At 45.5% G+C, this 25,028-nt stretch overlaps 1 protein-coding gene across 4 annotated transcripts in view; it reads left to right on the top strand.

The window, feature by feature from the left end:
- NHSL2 (NHS like 2) overlaps positions 1 to 15,941 on the top strand; it is a 232,612-nt gene extending 216,671 nt beyond the window's left edge. For 2 of the 4 annotated variants that reach the window (XM_046672916.1, XM_046672914.1), the window contains 4 exons: positions 445 to 576; positions 1,791 to 4,118; positions 5,578 to 5,710; positions 6,548 to 15,941. In XM_046672916.1, the coding sequence (XP_046528872.1) occupies positions 445 to 576; positions 1,791 to 4,118; positions 5,578 to 5,710; positions 6,548 to 6,872 (2,918 nt within the window). In that variant the 3' untranslated portion in view covers positions 6,873 to 15,941. The remainder of the gene's footprint in view (positions 1 to 444; positions 577 to 1,790; positions 4,119 to 5,577; positions 5,711 to 6,547) is intronic. The other 2 variants (XM_046672915.1, XM_046672918.1) reach the window with 1 other exon arrangement.
- Positions 15,942 to 25,028: the final 9,087 nt, after the last annotated feature.

The following is a 25,028-nucleotide window of genomic DNA, read 5'->3' as shown; positions in this document are numbered from 1 at the left end:
AACTAGTCTAACCGTCTCTCTACACCAGTGGTTCTCACCCCAGGCTGTACATGTGAATAATCAATCACCTGGGGAGTTGGAGAAAAAGGTTTTTGCCCTGGCCCTACTCCCAGAGAGTTAAATGTTCTGGGGTGGGGTCTAGGTATTGGAGTTTCCAAAGCCGCCCGGTTTATTTCGATAAGGAGCCAGGGTTGAAGACCATGGCTCTCAGCCGCCTAAGACTCACAGGTGACCCTGAGTGTGGCCTATGAAAGCCAGCATGTGTGTCTTGGGGCTGCGGGTGCCTGGGGCCAAGTTGGGAGGGATGGGGAAGAAGGACCTCCTGCCTGAATGCTATTCATGCTCATGCTACTGCCATCATCCCTTCTCTCCACCTCAGGCCAATTTCCACTGTACTGTAAACAGAAACCAGGATGTACCCAAGTGTCTTTATTTTGGCTACAGGGCAGCAGTTTGATAAACATGCAAGTTTGCGACACTCGTTGTTTAACACAGAGACAGCCGTGAACCCCAAGTCCACCCTGAGGCGGAGGCGGACCATTATTGGATTCTCTAACTTTTCCCAGCGAGACCCAGGTGACCCCCCCAGCAGATCCCCCAGACCTTTCCCCTTGCTCGCTCCCACCCGTCCCGCCACCCGGGTGGTATTGCAGTGATGGGGAACAGGAATAATTCACAGGGGGAGGGCTGTGGACATCGTGAAAAAGCCAATCTGGTAATTAAGGGTAACCGAGGGCCTTTTGTCAGGGGTAGCAACCAAATATGCAGAGCAGGCCTCCCAGGCTAGTAAATTCATTATGTTATTGTTTCCCATTATAAATAGAGTATAACCACATATGTCAAATTTAGGCAAATAGACAAAGGAGGGAATCATCACTAAAAGCACCATCTTAACAGAGCCATTGCTGCCATTAAGTGAGTGCTGGCCACAGAGCACAGACCAGAGAGACGTGGCTGTGAATCCTGGCCTCTCCACTTCCTAACTGGGAGGCCTTGGCCAAGTTACGTAACCTCTCTGAGCCTCAGCCTCTTCATCTGTGAATTGGGGATAATGATACCAACCCGGTGATGTTGTCGTGAGGATTAGAGTCATTGTATGTAATTTGCCTACCATATGCCTAGTACAGAGCAGGCGTTCAAGAAATGGTGGCTGCTATTATAAATCACCATCGTAGTAGCAGTAATAATAATCATAATAATGATATCACAGTAATAATTATTGTGTAGATGAGAAGGTCTTTGGGGATTTTGAACATCTGAATGGTTTCCCCACATCTGTAGGTTATCCTAAGTCTCTCCTGCCACAAAGGTAAAAAGTGACAGGTGCCAAAAACACAACCAGACTCGGAGCTTTCCAGCTGTGGCATTCTCCAGATGCATTGTTGGAGCTGAAAGTCACACAGTGCTGTCCTTTATCAGTTTGAAAGCCTCTGCTCTCATCTCAGGAGAGGTGAACGCTGAGGTCTGTAATGGTTTCATGAGCCTGAGGTGAAAGCACAGGAAGAACCCAAGGTAGTCCCACCTGCCACTTCAGCTCTAAAAGGAATAATCCAAGCAGGAAAGGCTTTGGCAGTCATCTGGACAAGTCAAGGGCACCCTGTGACTCACTGTGTAGTGATGGGCAAGGACCCAACTTCCCCAGCATCCTCATCTATGGAGAGGAAGAACCAAGGAATTCTGACCAAGCTGTTGGCAAATGCTTCTTGGCATAAATTTGCTCTTCCCATCTTGACACAGATGCTGAGGGATCCCTGGCTGCACCACTAACATTCTGTGTTTACCTCCTCCAGGTCACAGCAACAGCCCAGCAGGCAGTGTGGCCCACTCTACCACCTCAGACATCAGGCCCAGTCATTCAGCTCCAGAAGGTGTTCATGGAAGAGTTGCAGTTGGTCAGGAAGCTCAGTTCTCAAATCTCACCTCGCCAGTACTGAGAAATCCTTCTAGCGACCCAGAAGAACTTCTCCAGGCACGTGGTGGCACAAACCCTCCTGGCATGGAGAGCATGGGAATGGTGTACAGCGTCCCCAGTTCTTGCAATGGACCAACAGAATCCACATTCTCCACTTCCTGGAAGGGAGATGCTTTTACCTACATGACTCCAAGTGCCACTAGTCAGAGCAATCAAGTCAATGAAAATGGAAAAAATCCTTCCTCTGGGAATTCTTGGGTCTCTATGCACACACTGCCACCTCTGGTTCCTAAGGAGGCTGCTACCCTCTTTGTTACTCGTGATAACCCAGCAGGATGCAGTGGGTCAGCTGGCTACTCTGAGCACCCTACTCAACGAAGGCAAGTGTTGGAACGACCCTCCAAGATTGGCCTTCTGACTGGTGGTACCTCGAGGCTGGAGACAGGCCCAGGTGGGGCCAGCAGGTTCCGGGAGCGGTCACTGTCTGTGCCCACAGACTCAGGCACCACAGATGTGGACTATGACGAGGAACAGAAGGCCAGTGAAGCCTGTGCACTGCCTTATGCCAGTACAAGCTCTGAGGGCAGTAACAGTGCTGACAACATTGCCTCCCTTAGTGCCCAACAGGAGGCCCAGCATAGAAGGCAGAGGTCCAAGAGTATCTCACTCAAGAAGGCCAAAAAGAAGCCTTCCCCACCAACACGTAGTGTCTCGCTGGTCAAAGATGAGCCAGTCCTCTTGCCAGAATGTGGATCAGCACTACCCAAGGACCAGAGGCCCAGAAGCCTTTGCCTCTCCTTGGAACGCCAAGGACATCACTCATCCCACCTGGATGCTCAGGGTCATCCAGCTGTGCCAACCTTCAAAGATCCAGAAGGTACACAATTCTCCCACCACTGGTATCTTACTGACTGGAAGTCCGGTGACACCTACCAATCTTTGTCCAGCTCCAGCACTGCCACTGGCACCACAGTCATTGAGTGCACCCAAGTTCAGGGCAGCTCAGAGTCTCTTGCCTCCCCTTCCACCTCCAGAGCCACTACGCCTTCTCAACTCTCCATCGAGGTGGAGGCCAGGGAAGTATCTTCCCCAGGAAGGCCCACTGGGCTGATGTCACCCTCCAGTGGATACTCCAGCCAATCAGAGACACCAACACCCACTGTCTCCATGTCCTTGACCCTGGGCCACTTGCCCCCTTCAAGCGGCAGTGTCCGAGTGCGTCCAGTGGTACCTGAGAGGAAGTCATCGCTACCCCCGACATCGCCAATGGAGAAAATTTCCAAGTCACGGCTATCATTTGACCTACCATTGACCTCTTCAACCAACCTCGATCTGTCTGGGATGAGTATCTCCATCCGAAACAAAACCAAGGTGAGCCGGCATCACTCAGACACAAATTTTGGGGCCAAGCTGGTCCAGAAAACTAGCCCCAACCAGCCAATCATGCCCATGGTTACTCAGTCTGACCTACGTTCTGTTCGCCTGAGGTCAGTCAGCAAATCTGAGCCAGAAGATGACATCGAGAGCCCTGACTATGCTGAGGAATCAGGAGCAGAAGTCTTCACCTTGCCAGAAAGAAAGATGAAACCTCCCATAGCTGAGAAGCCCCCACTGGCTCGAAGGCCTCCAAGCTTGGTCCACAAGCCACCATCTGTCCCTGAGGAGTACTCACTAACTTCGCCTGCCTTGGCTATGACCCCCAAGAGCTCAGTTCAACACATGAGGCCACTCCCTCAAGACATCTACACAGTGGTGCGGAAACCAAAGTCCTCCAGCTTCCCTGAGGGCAGAAGCCCAGGGGAGTCCACAGCACCCTCATCTCTTGTTTTCACACCTTTTGCCAGTTCCTCTGGTGCTTTCTTCTCAGGAACACAGCAGTCTCCCCAGGGAAGTATGGAGGATGAGGGCCCCAAGGTGAGAGCCCTGCCTGAAAGAATTAGCCTCCAGAGCCAGGAAGAAGCTGAGAAAAAGAAAGGCAAGATTCCACCTCCTGTACCAAAAAAGCCCAGCGTGCTGTACCTGCCTCTCACCTCCCCCACAGCTCAAATGGAGGCCTATGTGGGCGAACCAAGACTGCCTCTCAGCCCCATCATCACCCTGGAAGAAGATGCCAAGTGTCCCCCCACTGGAGACCATTTGCAATCACCTAATACAAGGCCAACTTCAACGCCACAGGCTGACGGTGAAAGGGAGGCAAGCCCTCTGGGTTAGTAAACTATCTGCTGGCTTTTCCCTTCAATCCCAGGAGAGATGGGAGTGAGGATGGAGTGCCAGAGACAGAAGCAAATACCCTCGAGTAATGATCCTGATCCCAGGATGACCAAGTCAGTGGGGGGCACCTCTTGAGGGCCTGGGTTACTCTAAATAGGCCTCGCCGTCCTTGGGATCAGGACTGACCAGTTTGGCCCAGTCTACCCTGGAACCCCCAGTGCTGAGATAATAAAATCAAACTATGTCTTAGCACCCTAGGACCTTAGGAACCCATCCACCTGGTCAGGCGTGCATCCCTTGCCCTGGGGACTCTCTCTCCGCCTCACTGTATGTAGAGTATTTCTCACCAGCTGTGCTGAATACAGTTTCACGCACAGGACTCAGTACCCTCCCAGACTGAGTTCACGTGCGTGGCAGGCTTGCAGGCTTCTGAAGCAATGGAATATGTTACTAGAAGCAGCCTTTCTTGGTGCTTTCTAGAGGGAAGGGAGCTCCCCGTCTTGGATGGTTTGGGGCCAGACCTTCCTGAAACAACAAGACTAGGCTAGATAATGTTCCTCGACCTTTTGATTTTTTCCTGTCTCTTTTTGTTTTAACTGTGGTCAAATACACATAACATAAAATTTACCATGTTAATCATTTTTAAGTGTACAGTTCAGTGGTGTTAAGTACATTGACACTGTTGTGCAACCATCACCAGCATCCATCTCCAGAGCTCTCTCCGTCTTGCAAAACTCAAGTCTGTAATCATTAAACACCAACTCCCCAGCACCCCCTCCCCCCGTCCCTAGCAACCACTCTTCTACTTTCCGCCTCTACGAATTTGACTCCTCTAGAGACCTCCTGTAAGTGGACTCATACAGTATTTGTCTTTTGGTGACTGGCTTATTTCACTTAGCATAATGTCCTCTGGGTTCATCCATGTTTCTCCTCCTTTTCTGAACTCTTACCACCAAACATCAAAATCTTAAGGCCTTCCTCAAGCTGATTTGGACTTTCAAGTAAGTTAATTCATTGTGACTAAAACAAGCAAACGAGTCAAAGCCACAGGGAATTTCAGAATATGCTTCCTCTCACTCCACAGACTCCCTCTGAGATTCAGATGGGTCCCACTCCCACCTACTCGTTGAGTCATTGCTTTAGATTGCTCTCAGCTCCTTGATTTTTAAAAACGATGCCTTTAAAACAAGAGAATGCTGAGGCAAACTGTGGTAATGGAAAAGGCATGAGAGAACAGGGACCCAGGCCGATCTTCACCGCTCACTCGACCTTGGCCAAATCACTAACCTGCTGAGCAACATGTTCCTCTGCGAAATGGAGGCCTTGAGTCTCCGCCCTGCTGCCCTTCCAGAGTTGCTCTGAACATCTAATGAAACGCATATAAGAATGTTATAAGAATGTGCTTTGTCCTAACTATTGTAGTCAAAGTAATTTCTTCTGGTTCTTATGTCTAGGAAGTTCTATGGAACCAAACACTGAAGAAAAAAGCGTAATCAGTGATAAAACAGCCGAATGGATTGCGGAAGATGATGATGACGTGTTTGTGGCCTCACGCACAACTGAAGATTTATTTACTGTGATACACAGGTCTGGACTAATTTCCTTAATTCCTATTGTAATTGCCTTCCCTTTTGACACCAAAAGAAAAACTGCTACCTCTAAGCAGCCATTAGAATTGAAACTGGAGACTAAGTTCAGATACCCACATATGGGAACACAGTCCAGGGCCTCACATCTTTAATTCACTGACATCTTTGAGTGAAGTGGAGGAGGGGTGGGGAAGGGAGGACCAGGTGCCGAGTGAGAGGCCCCTCGTCTCCTAGCAACCGACCGGCCTATTGTGGCTCCATCTGCTCCCTCACAGCTCTGTCTACAGTCAGAGACATTTAACCCTTCACAGAATTTCTTGTACCAAAAAAATCTTCTCAAGAAGTGATGGGGCGCACCAGGCTGAGTATCAAAGCAGGAACACAGGCAAAGGGGGCGCCAGATGAGGACCCAGTTATTGGACAGGGGCACAAAGCAGGGGCTTGGGGGTGAGGAAACTGGGAACAGTCCAGTTATTGGAGCTGGGGCACCAGTTCAGAACAGGACCAGCTCCCAGGCTGCCTTGATTCAGAGTCACTGAGCTACCAGCCTTGACTCCTTAAATTCTTCCTCGGTCCCAGAACCTGGGCAGGACTGAGCCTGCAGGCACAGGCCAAGTGACTCCAGCTGTGGGCATTGAAAGGAGTGCAGGGACAGGGGGCCGGACAAGGGACTCTGAGGACTTAGTGGTGAGAGAGAAAGCTGGTAAGTATGACTGTTTGCAAGGCTGCTGCAGAGAAGTTCCCAGATCATGTCACTGGCGTTCATGAAGTTATATGAAGCATTAGGAAATGGCTGCCGCACAAATTCACTCAAAGCAAACATTCTCTTATTCAGGTCCAAAAGAAAGCTGCTTGGCTGGAAGGAGCCTGGTGAGGCCTTTGCTGGCGGCAGTAGACTGAGCTCCCACTCACCAATAAGGAACACAGCTGATTCTCCAATTAGTGAGTCAGCTGCCTCTGCAGGGTCAAGTGGCGGTGCCAACCTAGATGCTGGCAGAAACGATGATTTCAAGGCCTTGCTACAGAAGAAGGGAAGCAAGGCAACTCCAAGGTCCCGCCCCTCAGCAGCCGAACTGCTGAAGACCACTAACCCGCTGGCTCGGAGAATTATTGCACAATTTTCAAAAGACTATGAAACCACCGATAACCCACGTACCTAAGCCATGGTTCAGCAAGCAGGGTTTAGTTACTAAACTTGAGTAGAGAAGAGGGAAGAGAAAGAGTTTTAAAAAGGAACCATGGAAATAACAAAAGAGCCTACATTTCTTTTACATTAACTCACACTCTGGACAGCAGGAGAGAGGCCACTTTTATCTAGAACTGAAATCATCAGGCACTTAATCATCTTCAGACGTTTTGCATTTTCATACTTACAATCTTGCCATTACTGACTACCGATTTTCTCCTTATTTTCCCCCAGTGGTGAGCACTAAGAGGAAATTCTCAGATGCAAGGGCACATGTGCCGTCTTTTCAGTCAATGACCAGGCTGCTCCATCCCTGGCTCCTGTCACCAAGGGGTGCAGGGTGAGAGCAGATTGGGGGCTGCCAAACCTGGGGGGGCATAGGGTGCCAGTGCTGAGCATTCACTTTCCTGGTAAGGCCTTGATGGCCCTGCATGGAGAAACAGAAAGACTGATGCGTCTTCAACCCTGGTTTAACTCTCCCCAAAGGGAGGTTTGCAGGTGTGCACTTATTTCGGCATGGGGTTGATTGAATGGCTTTTGTCATGCAAAATATGAATGTGTCTCTGTCCTGAACGTCATGCCTTTTTCAGTTTGATTGTCTACACGGAGATCAGGGTGATGAGTTTCAATAAACATATAGACCCTTCCCCCGACCACCCCTTAGCTAGAAAAGGTCAGGACTGGGTTGCTTTGGGTGAACCAAGCTCAGCCAACAAATGAGGCAGCCATTCGTTCACTCAGATCTAGCCAAGGTAACTCGGCATGTTGTCTGTCAACAATGATAGCTAGGATCTGTGCCCAGCTCATGCTGCATTCTAAGAACTCTCGTTTCATTTGCATATAACATTCATTACAGGAAGTAATTAGCTGAAGAACAGCATCATCAGAGGCTCAAGGAGGAGAAAGGAAGTGTAACTTGCCTACCACCATTTAGTTCAGATTGTGGTCTGTGGTTGGTTTTGTTTTGTTTAAAGGAAATCTCACTCTGTTCCAAAATCGAGAACATATAGACTAAAAGAATATGTCCAAAATCTAAAAGGCAGCCTTGCAAGATGCTATGGCTCATAACACAACAAAAGGGCTACATTTTGCCATTTAAGTTCTGTTTGACCAACTTTCACTTAACCATGCTCGGGGAGAGTGTAAGAACTGGGGTAAATGGGTTTCTGACAGACCCCAGAACAGTCATGGCGATCCCCCAGAAAGCTTATAGGCACTAACTATTCTTGTCAGTTCAATTTTCTAAGCAGAGCAAGAGCAGTGATTTATTTGATTTTCATATATCTGGTTTCTGGGAGGTTGGGCGAAAGAACAGACAAAGCATTGAACAAAGAAAACTGGCTGACCAAGAATGGAGGGTTAATTGCCCACCATTCCCAAGAGGGAAAAAGAAAAGTCAAATGAAATTGTAGCCTGTTCACAAAAAGCGCTCCCTGACCCCTTCCTCCTTCACCACCCCCTCCCCCCACCCAACAGATTCATTGGTCAGCCTCTTGGAGGATGCAGAAACTGCCCCAGAGACAAGCAGATCTTGATTTTCATAGGTCACCTTGCTCACCAATGAGAAGCAAGCTCTTAGCTCAATGGCCCACACTCCAGTGGACAGAGCTGCTGAAAAACCACACTGAGTTCTGAGGAGATTTGGGCCTCTCACATAGAAGCCCTAGGCCTAGGTCCTCGGTCGGTACAGTTCTGAACTCTAGACTTCGGAGTACAGGCCAGGCCCACCCATCAGCACTTGCAATCAGCACTTCCCCCTGATTTAGGCAGAAGCCACTTAAAATAAGAAACAGCAAAAGTCCAGTTGCTTTCGAAAGCATTCAAACTATTTGGTTTGAAGGTCCTGTCCAAATTTCAGGGATTTTGCCTGAAATACAAGAGATTCATTCCTGGCCTTAATTTATATATGAATGCCACACTTGTCTGCCCCAGACTCAGAATTCCAAAAGATGGAAAGATTTTCCTCTGTAGGGAAATGAAGGAGTGTTTGTGCTTTTGCCTAACAAAAGTGAAAAGATGCCAGGGCCTTCTCCTTGGGAACCATTATGAATAGCTGAACTCTAAAGCCGAGTATGAGACTCACATAGTATAGGACTTGTTACTTCTGCTGATTTTTCTGGAAGCTTCTTGTTGCCACTTCTAGGGGGTTTACCTCTCCCCTCACCTTGATACGTCTGGTGGTTTTCCCAAAAGAATCTAAAGCTGAATGCCCAGGCAGCTTTACATTTTTCAATTACCTTGAGTCTTGCTGTCCTCTACCATACTCAGTATGTCTGGAATTTTTAATACATCTTCTACATCATCACTGTGGCCCTCAAATGCCCAGTAGTGTTCCCATTAGAGGATTTGGGGCAGAGATTGTATCATCAGAGGTAACATTCGGGACTGGAAATATTCATTAAATATTTTGCAACAGGTAGACCTAGTCCCAAACAATCACCCCCACTCTAGAATTTCTACCAATCATTGATGAACATAACTCCGAACATCTTTCCTACTCCTAACACTCAACCTCTCTCCTCCCCTTGATTATCATAACACCAACTCTCTCTCCCACTCAGGCACATACCACAGTGTTTGCTGCCTTCTGCACCTACCTGCCGAGACTGGAGAAGAAGGCTGAAAGCCCCTCCAGGAAGGCTTTCCGAGAACATACCGCTGTCACTATTACTAGCGCCAATAAGAATGATAACAACTTTTGAAGGTGGAATACAGAAGGGGTTCGAGTGAAATGAAGTTGTCTCTGGGAGGTCAGCTTCCAATTCCAGTTGTTTCTACCCCTTTATAGCTTCTGATTCCGACCAATAGCAGCACGTGGCTCTGCTAGACTGACTTCTGTCTAGTCAGGAGTAGAGGGAGTCCTCCCCAGGAGAGGAGGTTAATTGGTAGCTGAGTGTTTTGCACTTGGTGGGTGTTCGTTATGTATTTGTGGACCAAATGTTGAAGGCAGAGAGCAAGTCATTCCCAGTACAACAGGAAGCTTCACTGGTGGCTCCGCTCCTTTGCCTGCCTCGGTCTGTCGCCTGGGTCTGCCACATGGCCCCAGCTTGTCCTTCAGCCCCAACTTCTGTGAACTGCGTCCCTAGCTGACAGCTCACCCTTTAAGGAGGCAAGACCACAAGCAGCAAAATAGTTCATGTTAGCTTAATGACCACAAATCAACCAGTTGATCTGCAGACATTCGACCTTGAATGTGCAAAGACAGAGGAGATCTACAAGGCTCTTGCAAGAAGCATTTCGCCGGACATCCATTGTAACTAGACAACACGGATCAGATTGCGATCCCCCTGAACCTATCAGTCTGAGCAGATCTGTCCATGCACCTGCCCTCTTCTTCATAAACGAACTATTCCCTAAAAAGACGCGTTCACGGTCAGTGCTCCATTCCTCACCAGTGCAGCCTTCCATTACCACCAAGTCTGTAACATAATGGTGAGCATTCACTTTAATATGATTTGCCAGGGCCAGGGCTAGAGTGAGGTGAGTGAGGCGCCTGGGGCGCAAAATTTAAGGAGGCACCCACTCTCAGGGCCGTGCAAGTGCCTTACCCTTGTCCCGGCCGTGCCATCTGCACTCTATAAAGCAGTATCAGTTTATCTTCTTCCTGTGAACAAGTACAGTTCTTCTGATTTAGGGGGGTAACTCTCCCTATCTGTTGTTGCACCAAATGTCTTGTTGCCATCTATTTTTCCATTGCTTTAAACCTTTGTATGCCTACACATCAAAGAGTCTTCAATATCATCAGAAAACATGGTTGCTTTTTAAGTAACCTGCTCCAAGTGGCGAGTTAGCACCTGTTTCAGTAGGGATGCTGACAGGGAGAGCCCTTCAGTGAAATGGTGACTGAGTTGGAGGTGTGTCATTGGGATCCTCGGTCTCCTCTTTCTGCTCCATTCTCCCCAGACTTTGCTTTCCCGCACCAACTCTCCTGAGTGCCTCCTAGTTTGTTCTCCTCCTCGCTAAGAAAAGCATGCTCTCAGGAAAGGGATCAGTTCCTTTACTTTGAGATTATAAGGCTGAATGCTACCTCTTTTGAGGGTTGCTTGCATTTTAACAGGGGAAAAGCCTTAAGCCAAAGGAATGAAGTTCTACTTATAGACTTTCAGGCATCAATTAGTTGCAGAAGTGTCTTTTTCACCATGGAAAGGCCAAATTCCCTGACAGCTAACTCCAGAATATAGAAAATACCTTAATCTTCCGGAATTATTTTAGTAAACTGCTGACGGTTGATTAAATTGTCCTGATACCCAGTGTTGTTCTATGTGGTTGTTACCAAGGGACGCTCAGAAATGGCTACTAAAAGCCACTGAGAAGGCCTAGATAATTCATATTGTACATTAACATTTTTACACAAATGGAATGAATACTACTTATCATTTGAGTAAAAGAACACAAGGATTTAAAGAGTTTGTGAAAATGTGTCCTGTTTGTGAAAGGTGAAGCTGTCCAGTGTCTGATTGATGTCAGTCCAGTACCGGTGGTGATTATTAAACTTATTGGAGGTACAACTTTATTGAACACAAGACTCTGCTTCCCCCTACACACATGTCTAGGTTTTGTGCTGTCACTTCAGCTTGGTGTGAGATGAGACCAGATCTATGCCAGAGCAGCCAGTCCCTCCGAGGCCTTTGCGTGTATGTCAGCTGTAAGTGACTGAGATGTTACAGATTTAAAGGGACAAGAGAGTGGGAAAGAGGTACAAAGAACTGCCTTTGTCAGAGAGCAGCGATGATTATGATTTAAACAATGACATGAAATAAACAAAGTTTTAGAATATGCTGAAACAGATTTATAGAGAAATACAGTAGTAAATGGTTATACACATTTGAGGCTCTTTTAATAAATTTAGCAAAAAGAAACTTGCATAAGTAATGGGTTCTGTGAAATAGATATATACTGTTAGTCAGTAAGGCCCCAAATCTAGGCCAGTGGTCCTCAAAGTGTAGTCCCATGACCAGCAGCAGCAGCATCCCTGGAATGTGTGTGTGTGTGTGTGTGTGTGTGTGTGTGTGTGTGTGTGTGTGTTCCAGTTCCTTCTCCAAGCCCCTGAGTCACTACAGCCACAACTCTCCAAATGATTCCAACCTTTCCCATCATTTCTGCTGTCATCACAGTGATCCGTCTCTGGCCAAGTGATGTATATCGACATGTTGGTTAAGTATATGTTTGCTGTTAAGAAATTATCAGATTGAATCAACTACTTGTTCAACCTGCAGAACCTTTGCTTTGACTTAGCCAGCACGTCTGGCCTGTTTTTGGTTTAAAATTTTTTTTAATTCACAAATAGGAAAAATGAAAAGGTGTTAGTTTGTTTGGTTTTGCCAACCCTTAACTACCTGTCTTCATCAAGGTAGCTGTTCTCTAGCAGGGCTCTGGCAGAAGTATGTTTGATTTTAAGATTTTGCCTAAATAGTGAAATTTGATCTCAACAGATCCACAAACAAAATCTGAACTGGAACAACCAGTTAATGACTCTTAGCCTCTCTTTAATGCCAAGCTTTATAGAAATTTATTCCCTACGTGGTGTTGAGCTTTTTTTAATGTCCAATTTTATAAAGTGTTATGCATGCAAATGCAGCATCGTGCTCATTGTACAATTCACCCCAAACTCATTTCCTTCTCCATATGTATGATGGTGAAGAAATATCAATATGTATGTTCTTACCTCTCCTGATCAATTGTAAATTACAAATCTTTTCATTAATTTTTAAATGAGATATATTTACTCTGGCTAGTAGTTAAAATTTTATTCTTTTTATTATATTTCATTGCTACTCTTTTCTACTGACTCCAAAGCTTAGTTTGGGGAATATTTCTTATTTCTAGATTGTTGTATTTATCTTATTTCTATATTTATCTGTAGTCACGGAATGTTAGAGCTGAAAGGGACCAATCTCTTTACAGATGAGGAAACTGAGGCCCAGAAAGGTCACATAACTTACACAAGGTCACACAGTGTCAAAGCCGAGCCTCAGGCCCAGGTCTCGTCTCTGGGCCTAGTGTTTTTTCATTTAAAACACTACACTTATAGAAGACCCACAGCTGGCTTCTACTTTTATGATACATGAATTTCCCAGGTATTTCAGTGAACTAGTACATATGCTTTAAGGAAAAATGCTCAAGAGTTCTTTAGTTCATGAATCCAAAGACAAATCTGATTTTCAGCGTACAAACATTCGTTTCCCTCCAGAGTCATTATTTGTACCCTACTTTGTACGACGGATGTTTTCCCTAAAAGTTATTTGATAAATGGATTTTTATAGATCAAATTCCATTTTTTAGTAGAGAAGGTTCCTATGTGAGGGAATCTTCTGGTGACTTCTTTTGAAAAACGAAGAATCCTCTTGTCAATGTCCCCTAATGTCTCTACTTTTTTTTTTTTAGTGTGAACTTCTGTAATTGGTGTTTATTTAAAGTAGGGCAAACCAATATAGGTTTTCCTAGAATCTACTTTATCCTTCCCTTCTTAAACTTTATGAGATATTTTCAGACCATTCGATGCTCATAAGATACTTAGTTGTGTTCTAGAAACTTCACCTAGCTTGATATTTTGTCAGTCCCTGGGCTCAATCTCTATCTCCACCTTATCAAACAATAACAGAATTGCTTAATCAGTACTGAGCTCTGCATGCAGTCTCTTGTCCAGAACATTCTTTGCCTAATGCTCCTTAGTGTGACTCTCTATCTATTCTTGGGCTTCTTTCCATAGTTCACGAGTACCTCACTATTCTGTGGCGTTGGAGGCAGTGACGCTTTAGGGCTGTCCTAGTCACATGGAGTGGTATTTCCAGTTATTTCCATTATTCCCTTGTTTTTCCTGGACCTCCTCTGTTTTCCCTTTTCAGGAATGCTCAGAGATTGGTGGGATTTTTCCCACCATCTAGACCAGGGGTTGGCAAACTTTTTCTGTAAAAGGCCAGATAGATAGACTCTATTTTAGGCTTTGGGGCCACATATGGTCTCTGTACCATATTCTTTTTCTTTGTTGTTATTTCTATCACTTTAAAAATGTAAATTCCATTCTTAGCTCTTGGGCCATACAAGCTGCAGGCTGCATTTGGTCCACCTGTCATAGTTTGCTGACCCCTGGCCCAGACTATCTTCTGGGACAGGCATTTCTGTGACTGACCCCATGTGATAACTAGGTTGTGTACTGGATGATGTGGTTCACTGCCCTCCTACCTACTGCATTGTCAGACCAGTCTGCACAGAGTGGGCTGGAGAGGGGCCGCATATGCCAACCACTACTCTTCGATAGGGTGCCCTTCATGGACTCTCTCATTCTCTCTCTCGCTCTCTCTCTCTCTCTCTCATTCTCACTCTCTCACTGACTACCTCAGTGTAGAAACCCTCATTCTTCTATCCAGACCTCCTGTCCTGGTTATCCAGTGTGCCTCTGCTTCCTCGAGTTTGGGGTAAGCTGGCAGGAAAGAATGGATTTCTGAGTTTTCTTATTTCTTTTGTCCCATGATTACTCCCCCAAACTGTGGTTGGGGACCCCTGCCCTGGGTTATCTCACCTGCCCTGCCCCATGCTGCCATCACAAGTTTAGGGCTGTCTCTGGAAAGTTTGGTGGCCCAGGCAATGAGATTCCAGTCCAGTCTACAATTTCCTAGGGAAATCAGCAGCTCTCTTGGTTCCAACGACTGGTTTTAAAACCCAGAATGTCCATGTGTCCAATTTCTAATGTGATTAGGACCTGTTCTAGACTCAGCCCCAGCAAGAAAACCAATGAGGTACAGAAGGTATTCTGTGCCCATGGTTCTTCCCTGCCTAAACCCCTGCCTCCTTGGCCCCCAGCCCCCAAGATGGACCCCTTGGGATGCTCCATGCGGCACCATAACAAGCAGGCATTCAGCACACCATGGCCTCCGGGCTTCTGAACCTCTAAAAGGATTCCCTAAAGCTTCTTCACATCTCTCTCCATCTCACTCCCATCTCTATCTCTCATGCTGCTTGGGGGTTTAAAGCTCAGATTCACATTTTCACGTTTGCTCGTGTAAACACTTGGGGATATGAGTGAATGAGAAGGTATGGGCCTGTGTGTATGAGCATGGTTTCTCCACCTGGACTGTGAAGGCCCTATTCACTAACGGATCACACACACATCCCACCCAGTGCTCTCATCACTTCTCTGGTCCAGTCCAGGTCTGATGAGCCTGGTTAGGAGAAGGGGCTAGTGGGGGCTCCTGAGGCATTTCCCTTTTCTTGTCTTTTGAAACCTCCTTTCCACTGGCTTGTGCTGCCTTCTCCCAGGAAGCCATTTCAAGAAACTCCTCTGTGGCAATTCTGGACAGGCCGACATACAAAGAGCTATGGACTCAGTCACTCAGACACACCTCTCAGGCTGCAGTTTTTCCCATCTAAGCAAATTCCTTTGTAGGACCTTTAGCTTGCTTTCTGTCATTTGAGCCCAGGGATCTACCCACTTACTGAAATCTAAATTTTAAAAAGTCAGAGACATGAGTAACTTTGAGGATTTCCCTATCTAAAAGCATCCATGAAACGGTTTCTTTCTGCCTTTTGTTTAGGATTTCCGGACTTAGGAAGGGAACAAGACTTGTGCCTTGGACTCTAAGGCAGCAAAAGGACTACACTTGCCAAAGCAAAATGAGGATGGAAGATTGGCTAGTCCTACTATGCATGGTCAGGGAATGGACTCTTGTTCAGTTAGCACTTATGGCTCAATGCTTACTGAGTGCCAACAATGCACTTAAGAAAAATAAGAGAGGCAGGAATTTACAGACCAGTGTCCTAAACTAGAAGGTAGAGATAAGGCAATTCCCCCAGTGATAAGAATCTGTCCCTGGATAAAAGTTTCAAGAAACAGCAGAAACTAGAAGAGATCATAATCCCAGTCTTTTAGAATTCCAACACAAAATGGAAGGGAGCCCTCTGTGGGGTGACATTACAAAGAGTTTTTCTTGTCTTTCTTTTTAAAAACAGAAAACATTCCTTACTGGCTTGCTACCAGCAATTGAACTGTATTCTTTATAGAGCTAAAGCTGTTTGTGTCTTCTTAAAATAAAATTTTTCTGTTTCACCCTCTGGTCTTCATTGTAGCAATGATGCCTTCGTTCAGTCACTAAGCCCAGTTTATGAGCATGTTTTACCAACCACACAAGTGTGGGGCCCACACACATGGGATTTGATTCTCACAAACCCCTGAGAGCACAAAACAGATAGGCGGGACACAGTCTTGCAGAAACCTGGTCCACTGAGCCGTGAATCTAAGCTATATGGGCAGGTAATCCATGTTCGAGGACTTCATCTCAGGGACTCAAGTTCAGTTGCTCATGGAGGCAACAAGGGGCCGCAGACAAGGCGAGGCTCTGATGAAGTGGGCAGCAGTTGCCAGGCTCCTGATGGGAGGAGGTTGCCATAGCAACTGTGCTCAGGGCATGCACTCCCTCTTTGTTCTCTGGCTCAATGAAGCAGGGCAGACCTGAGTGTGTGGGTTAGGAGCAAAAAGCACAGACCAGATGTGGCCCAAATCACTTACATCCCTCAAAAAGGGTACGGTCCCACCATGCAGGTGGTGACAGCTATATTCAAGAGTCAACTCCCATCCAGAAGGAGCTTGGTTCTCTGTTCCCAACTGGCCCAGGCCTCTAAGGCTGAGGCCCTTGCAGCCAGCATCTTGCCTCCCCAGGCCCCAGGCTAGCTCATGACCCCCGTCACCACCAGGCTGCTCTTCCAAAAAGACACAACACAGTTGGATACAACCTAGAAAGCTTACAAGGGAAGGGAGAGGGACCAGAGCTACTCTCAGACAATAGCAGGTGTTAAGATTTAAGATAAAGAGGGGCCGGCCCCGTGGTCAAGTGGTTGAGTTTGGGCGCTCCACTTTGGTGGCCCGGGGTTTTGCGGTTCAGATCCTGGGGGCGGACGTAGCACCACTCATTGAGCCATGCTGAGGCGGCGTCCCCCATAGCACAACAGAAGGATCAGCAACTAGAATATACAACCATCTACTGGGAGGCTTTGGGGAGAAGAAGAAGAAGAAAAGAAGAAAGAAGAAGAAGAAGAAAAGATTGGCAACAGATGTTAGCTCAGGTGCCAATCTTAAAAAAAAAAAATAGATTTAAGAGAAAGGTCAGAGAAGGAGCCTGGCTCTAGGTGGGCCCCATGGCAAGCAGTACTTTAGGGGTACCCTGCAGTTCAAGGTCTAGTGCTCACCTCTGCAGGATCAGAGCCTCCTTGTGCCGCCACACTGTGAACTAGGGAAGCTTTTAGCGACTGACCCACACTGACCAAACTCACAAAAAACATGTCAAAGGCAGGGTCTGATAGATTAATTAGCCAAAGAGAGAGCACACCTTTAAAGCACAGGTCACACACAGGAGGCCTGCAGGCTGAACTGGGCTCACACACATTGTCCGGAGTACACAATGTTATTTTTCAATTTTTTTCAATTTAGATAGGGCACAATCTCTCCAATTTACCAAGTTCCGCACCACTCCCTGTTAAATTCAACTAGCTTCGTTCACTTATATTCTCTGCCAGGCCTCTGAAGACATTTGAGCCTGTGACCCCTGCATCAAGGTGTTGTGGCAGGGTGAGTCCCCCGGGAAGCAGACTCTGGGACGGAGCGTGGTGTGCAGGATGTTTACTATGGACTGCCTTTGGGATGGACATCCGTGGGAGAGAAGGGAAGGAAACAGGCTCAGGCAGAAGGAAAGAAGGGCAGCAATGCAGGCACCACAAAGCCTCAGCAGACTCAATAGTGAGCTCTGGTGTTAAAATGACCTGTCAGTGTTGTCCTGTGCTGGGCCAAAGGCAAGCCTTCATGCTCCTGCTTCAGTCAGTCACTAGCTCTGGGCCACCCCACCAAGGGTCTGACCTTGGGTAAGGCACCTCTCTCCAGTTGAGGCCGTCCCCAAAGGAACTGACGGCTCAAGAAGGTTCTTTGCTGACAGCACTCCCAGCAGCGGGGCAACAAGTCCGCCCTTGAAGTTCTGTGTCCATCACAGGTGTCTCTCTCCCAAGAGCAGTACAGATTAAACTCTTACAAATTCTTATTTTCTGATTCCCACTCCTTACCTTAGACATATTATGGTTCATTTTATTAGGTTTATAGCTTTCTTAAATTGTAGTCACCATCATAGGATACATGCTAGTAGCCTTAGTTGGACTTTGGTGTTTCACAAGCCTCATTAATGCCCATTAACAAACCCTCTCCAAGGGCACATCACATAAGCAAATGGATGTCAATCCATCATAAAATACCAGGAATAAAATGGACTAGGCAGGGGCCGGCCCGGTGGCTCAGCGGTTAAGTGTGCACGTTCCACTTCAGCGGCCCGGGGGTTTGCCGCTGACTGCTCCTTCAGAATTTCCTTTGCTTCATCCTCCACTCTGCCTGTGAGCCTTAGAGTCCTCAGGCCTGTCTCCCAGGCCTTCTCCCCCTTCTCCATTACCAGCTTTCCCTGGGTGGTCTCATGCACACCTACTACTCCTCTCCCTGTGTTTCCCACCTCAGTGAATCATACCACCACTCACTCATCTGCACAAGCCAGAGGCCTGGGCATCTTAAATGTCTGCTTTTCTCTCCTACATCCAATAAGCTTTGCAGATTCTACCACGTAAACTTCTCCTGTATCCCTTTGTTCCGCATTTTATTTCTTGCTGCAGGGGCTCAATAAATATTGAGAAGCCTATCATTCTATTTTACTTATTTCACATGATAAAAAATGAGCCTATACCATACCAAGAAATCAGTTCCAGGTAGACAAAAACCTAAATACAAAGAGCAAAAATATAAAGCTTTTGGAAGATAATGTAGGAGAATATCTTCATGACTTCAGAGTAGAAAAGGATTTCTTAAGACACAAACCCACTAACTATAAAGAAAAAGCGATAAAATTCAACTACTTTAAAATTAGGAAAGCATTTAAAGAGTGAAAAGGCAAGCCACAGAAAAGGAAAAGCTATTTGCAACATATATAACCAACACAATACACAAAAGACTCCTACAAATTAGTCATAAACAGACCAAAAACTCAATAGAAAAATGGGCAAGAGACTTGTATGGGCTCATGATAAAAGAATAAATCCAATTACTCAATAAGTGTGAAAAGGTGCTTAACCTCATCTATCATCAAAGAAATGAGGGAGGACGGATTACAAAGGGGCAGGGGAAAACTTTTGGGGGGGAGGGGTATGTTCATTATCTGAATAGTGATTCTAGTTTCATGGATGTTTACTCACCAAATTGTCACTTTAAACATGTGCAGTTTGTTGTACATCAGTTATACCTCAATAAAGCTATAACACACACACAAACACACACACACACACACAATGACATGCCATTTCACATCCACCAGACTGACAAAATATTTTCTAAGTCTGGCAATAACCAGTGTTGAGGAAGATGTGGAGGAACAGAAACTCTGATACACTGCTGGTGGGGATCTAAATTGAGTCAACCAATTTGGAAAGCAGATTGCCTTTATCTATTAAAGTTGAAGCTATCCCCACCCCAGGACCCAGCAATTCCACCCCTAGCTATATATCCCAGAGAAATATGTACATATCTTTCTCGAAAGATACAGAGAAGATTCCAAACAGCATTGCACATAACAGCCCAAAGTGGAAACAACACAACAGCCCATCGAGAGGAGAACAAATAACCTGTGGACTACTACACAGTGATGACAATTAAACCACAGCCACACGCAACGACATGTATGGAGCACACAAACGTGAAGCTGAGCGACAGAAGCAAGACACAAAGGAACATGGACAGTACGATTCCATTTATTTAAATGCAAAAACAAGCAGAACTAAATGCATAGATAGATGATAAAACTATAAAGAAAAGCAAGGAAATTGTTATCATAAAACTTAAGAGTATGGCTCCTTAAAGCAGGAAGGGTAAACTGTAATTGGGGAGGACACAGGGACGCTTCTGGGGTGCTGGCAAAGTTCTATTTTTGGACCCTTGGAACTATTTTTTCAAGAGTATAAACAAACTGTACATTTGTTTTAAGCACTTTTCTGTATGTATGACATATTTTACAATAAGAACATTTTTTAAAGACCCAGGATACAATTCTGAGTTACACCAAACTTAAGGGCAGGGCCGGAGGAAAAGGAGTCTAGGAAAGAGACAGGGCAGGCAGCAAACCAGGAGAGAAGAAGTTCCGAAATTTCCAAAAGGGAGCAGACGGCAGTGCCAACCCTTATCCACTCCTGCTCTGCAGGACACATCAGAGTAGGGCTGAGAGCCTCCAGCACGTGTCCTGGCAGCTGTGATAAGAATATCCTCGCACAAGAGAAAAATGAGCGAAGGCACAAAGAGCTGAGAAGAAATACTATTAGGAGGCAAACATATGGAAAATGTCTACTTTTCCTTAACGAGCAAAGACACACAAAATTTTAAAAACCGAATGGCCATTTTTTGCCCATTACAGTAGCAAAAATTGAGGGGAGGCGGAAGAAGTTACAGTATGTCAGGCTGGAAAGAGTACCAAACTGATGCATGGTTACTGGCTGCTAACACTAGGAATAAATATCATCCTTTTAAAATAAAATCTGGCAATATGCATCAGGAAATTTTAAATGCTTATGCCATTTTACTCAGTAAGCCTACTTCAGGGAATCTATGCTAGGAAAATTATGCAAAGAAAGCAAAAGACCATATGAATGAGTCGAAAAGTGACTCAATTATCCCTCAATGAGGAAAACACTGAATAAACTTTGTTAGGCACCACTCAGTAAAAATCATAATTATAATAATGGAGAAGGAAGGAAACTAAGATTTATTGAGTGATACTTTTTCACGTCTTATACTAAATGCATTACTTATCAGTTTAATGCAACCACTTCCAAAGGTTTTTGTTGTTACTTCCATTTAAATGTGGAGAAACTGGGGCCGGCCCCGTGGCCGAGTGGTTAAGTTCGCGTGATCCCCTTCAGCGGCCCAGGGTTTCGCCAGTTCGGGGGTTCGGATCCTGAGAGCAGACGTGGCACCGCTCATCAAGCCATGCTGAGGCGACATCACACATAGCACAACCAGGACCTACAACTAGAATATATCACTATGTATTGGGGGGCTTTGGGGAGAAGAAAAAGAAAAAAAGGAAAAAAAATAAGATTGGCAACAGATGTTAGCTCAGGTGCCAATCTTTAAATAAATAAATAAATATGGAGAAACTGAAGCCCAGAGAAGCAGATTAACTTGCCAGATATCACACAGCTAATGAGAGGCAGAACTAAGATTTGAGTACGTACCTGTCTGAATATGAAACCTTTGTTATTTTCACTCCATTACGCTGCAACATGAAAAAAAATACTTCTGCTAGCATTTCTTGAAGTGTTTTTTTCCCCAAACACATAGGACATTACTAACTGGGTTTTTAAATACCAGGTTTAGGAGGTTTCTTTACTACAGAACTTCTCAGAGCCTTTATTACACATTCACTTACTTAACAAGGATTTACTGGGTATGTCAGACACTTAGGTGTTGGGGATACAGCAGTGAACCAGAGAGACAAGATCTTTGCCTTCATGAAGCTTATCTTCCAGTCAGAAGAGGGAAGATACAAATAAATACCCCAAATGACTTCAGACTGCAGTGAGTGCAGTGGGGGCAATTAACAGGGCAACACGATAGACGGGAACTGGGAAAGGGGGCTACTCTGGATGGGTTCATTGCAGAAGGTTCCTCTGGTGTGACTTTTGAGTCGAGACCTCAAGGAGCCTGAAGGGAGAGTCTTCCAGGCTGGGAAACAGCAAATGCAAAGATCCCAAGGAGGGAGACAGTTTGCTGTTTTCAAGGAACGGAAAGAAGCCCAGCATGACTGGCGGATAGTGAGTGGAGCACAGCGACCACGGTAAGGAGTTTGGATTCTATTCTAAGGGCAAAGGAAAGCCATTGGAGGGTTTTAGGAGGGTCACTGACATGATCTGATTTTTTAAAAACTATCCTGGCTGCTCTGTGGGGAACAGATTGGAATGAAGCAAGAATAAAGGCAGGAGACCAATGAAGAGACTACTGCAGCAAGCCAGGCAGAGAGGACAGTGGCTTTGGCTAGGGTGGTGACCATGGAGATGGGGAGAAGTGGAAGGATTTGGGTTATATTTTGAATATTGAGCCAACCAGACTGGCTGGTGAGTTGGAAGTGGGCGACAAGCGAAAGGAAGGAGTCAGGAATGACTCCTAGGTTTTGGGTTTCAGCAGCTGCATGGATGGTGACAATCTGAGAAAGAGCAGGTTTGAGAGGGACATAGGAATGAGTGCTTATGCTTTATATATATTAAATCTGAGTTGCTTATTAGACATCCATGTGGTGATGCCAGGTGGACCTCTGCATATACAGATCGGCAGTTCAGGGCAGTGGTCAGGGCTGGAGAGGAATTGGGGGCCCGCCTGGTGGCACAGTGGTTGGGTTTGCACGCTCTGCTTGGGCAGCCTGGGGTTCACGGGTTCAGATCCCGGGTGCAGACCTACACATCGCTCATCAAGCCATTTTGTGGTGGCATCCCATGTACAAAATAGAGGCAGATGGGCACAGATGCTAGCTCAGGGCCAATCTTCCTCAAGCAAAAAGAGGAGGATTGGCAACAGATGTTAGCTCAGAATCAGTCTTCCTCCCTAACCCCCCAAAAAACCACACAAAAAACAAAAGAAACCCAAATCAAGTTCCAGTACATCCATACAATACCATGCTGTGAGTGTGTGTGTGTTTGAAATGAGGTAAATGTTGATGTTGAACAATAAAGTTGTAGATTTAAAAAAGAAAGAACATCAATAGTTTAAGCCTTGAGACTGGATGAGCTCACCTAGGGAGCAAAAGTAAATAGAGAAGAGAAGAGGGGCCAGGATGGGCCCTGGGGCTGTCCAATGTTTGGGCATCCAGCAGAGAAGGAACAACTAAGAAAAGAAATTGAGTTGTGAACTGCCAAGAGGAGGGCTCTAAACTGTGGTGTTCCCAAGCCTTCTTGACCACGGAACCTTTTGGTCATGGGGTGACTTGTGCTCAGCAAAACACACTGGGGGAAATGCTGGCTTATGCTACAGTAAGTGGAAAGGCAGGCTACAAAATGGTATGCAAATTATGAGCGCAACCGTGCACACATGTACAGAATGTGCCTGGCACGTGTGCTCAGTAAACATTTGTTGAATGAATCAATGAATGAAAAGTAATATACATATGGACCACCACCACTACAAGGGAACAAACGAAACTGACAGTAGCTGTTAGTAGTGAGATAGGATTAGAGAAAGTTTTTCCAAATTTTCTGCAATGTTTTGTTGTCTGTTTTTTTCTAATGGTGTTTTGCCAATTTCGTGCATCCATCTGTCTCTGATGCATTCAGGGGTACTATTCCCAGACACCCTGTAGGAATCCACTCTGCCTGTTCTCTCCTGCTCGGTTTGAAATCCTTGACACCATTCCTGGCCTGTTTAATTTTAATTCTATTCAGTTCCATCAACAAATATTTACTGAATCATCTTTAACCTAGAGAGATGGTTAATATATGAGGCCCCTGCTCTCACGTCACTCACAGTCTAAAGGGAGATAGATGTGTAAACCTTACGCAAAATCCACTTCCCCTCTCGCCCCCTTGTTCAATCTATCCCTGAACTTTGACCCTGTTTGTTTACACTTCCATACTTCAGTCAGTTCCGTTCAGCTTCCAGCTGTGGCCCTCGCCCTGCCCCTCCAACTAGCCTATTCATGTGTCTGATTAGAGTAAATAAGCCCCACTGGCAAATACCTGGAATAAAAGGTTACAGCGGAGTTACCCTCGGAGGTGCTTTCTCTGCGTCTCTGCATAAACTGTCTTTATGAACATTTGTTCATTGCTGTTAAGCACGTCTCTGTGTGTGTGTGTCTTGCTCCTCTGCTTTTGGAGTGGCTCCTAAAGGTTCTCATAGGTTTTGCTAGAAGGCACCTTGCACTGTAAGACACCTCACCATCCACCAGGACGCCATCTCACAGAGCTTTGATTCTGATAATTAATACATTTTGCCAAAACAGGAAAAATACTGGCTCACGCAAACATAATAATTGTTTGTTTGCTGAGAGCATACCATGTGTTTTAAGTGCTTCATTTGAATTAGTTCTTTTAATCTCCCAACACCCTATGAGGAAGACACTCGTATTACCCTGTTTTACAGATGAGGCCCAGAAATGTTAAGTAACTTACCTTGATGTTACAGCTGGTAGGTGACGAAACTGGGATTCATACCCAGACAGCTGGGCTCCAGTGCCACCCTCGCTATACTCACTATAAACTTACCCACATATACAGATGCATCACACATCACTTTTTGTATTATTTTAAGTCAATTAACATTGCTTACTACTTGACTCATACTAACCTCTTAAAGCAGACCTAGCATACTTTGACATCATTAAGTTAGAAGAGGCAAAACTTTGAGACACCAAAATGACCCATTAGACCATGTGAATTTCATATCCTTTTCAGAGAAAGCATTCTGTTGAGGTTACAAAAGAGGAACATGTCCAATATTGCTAAAAACAATTACTATCTGGAAATGTTGTAGGTGTAATCCTAGTCCCAAAGGATGTAAGTCCCCACGAAGGCCTGTAATTCATTTACTTTGCTTAAGAAATCTCATTTCAGCAGAGCAAAGACTACCACACTGGAACCTTGCCCTGGCACTGTTCCCTATAAAGCCAATTTAGTATTAGGCCAGAGGCCTTGGATGGGATCTGAAGGAGGTTTATTTTTGAAGTAATCAGAGACCCTTGCTAGATGGAGACTTCCCTTCCTGAGGCAGTTCTATGGCCTGGATACAGAGAAAAAATTTTATAGGAAGATTTTGTTATACTATTAGCTAATTAAGTCATCAAGGCAGCTCTTTTAAGAACAACAGGTTAGTGGAGAAACAGGCTCCCTTACAAGTGGTCAGTGGGAGTGCTAGCTGGTCCTCTTTCTTTGGAGGAAGTTTGGCAACTACTATCAAAATTCAAAATGCACATATCCTTTGCCCCAAATGTTCCATGTGTAGGAATCTATCCTACAGATATCTCACATCTGTGTAAAATATACATTCAAGATATTCATTGCAGTATTGTTTGCCATAGCAAGAGACCAGAAATAATCTCTAAATGTAAATCAATAGGAAACCAGTTAGATAAATTATGATACA

The sequence above is a fragment of the Equus quagga genome, chromosome 10 (genome assembly GCF_021613505.1).
Source record: "Equus quagga isolate Etosha38 chromosome 10, UCLA_HA_Equagga_1.0, whole genome shotgun sequence".
In the NCBI taxonomy this organism is placed as follows: domain Eukaryota; kingdom Metazoa; phylum Chordata; class Mammalia; order Perissodactyla; family Equidae; genus Equus; species Equus quagga.
Note: the sequence above shows the minus strand (reverse complement) of the source record. Positions and strands in the feature narration are given on the sequence as shown.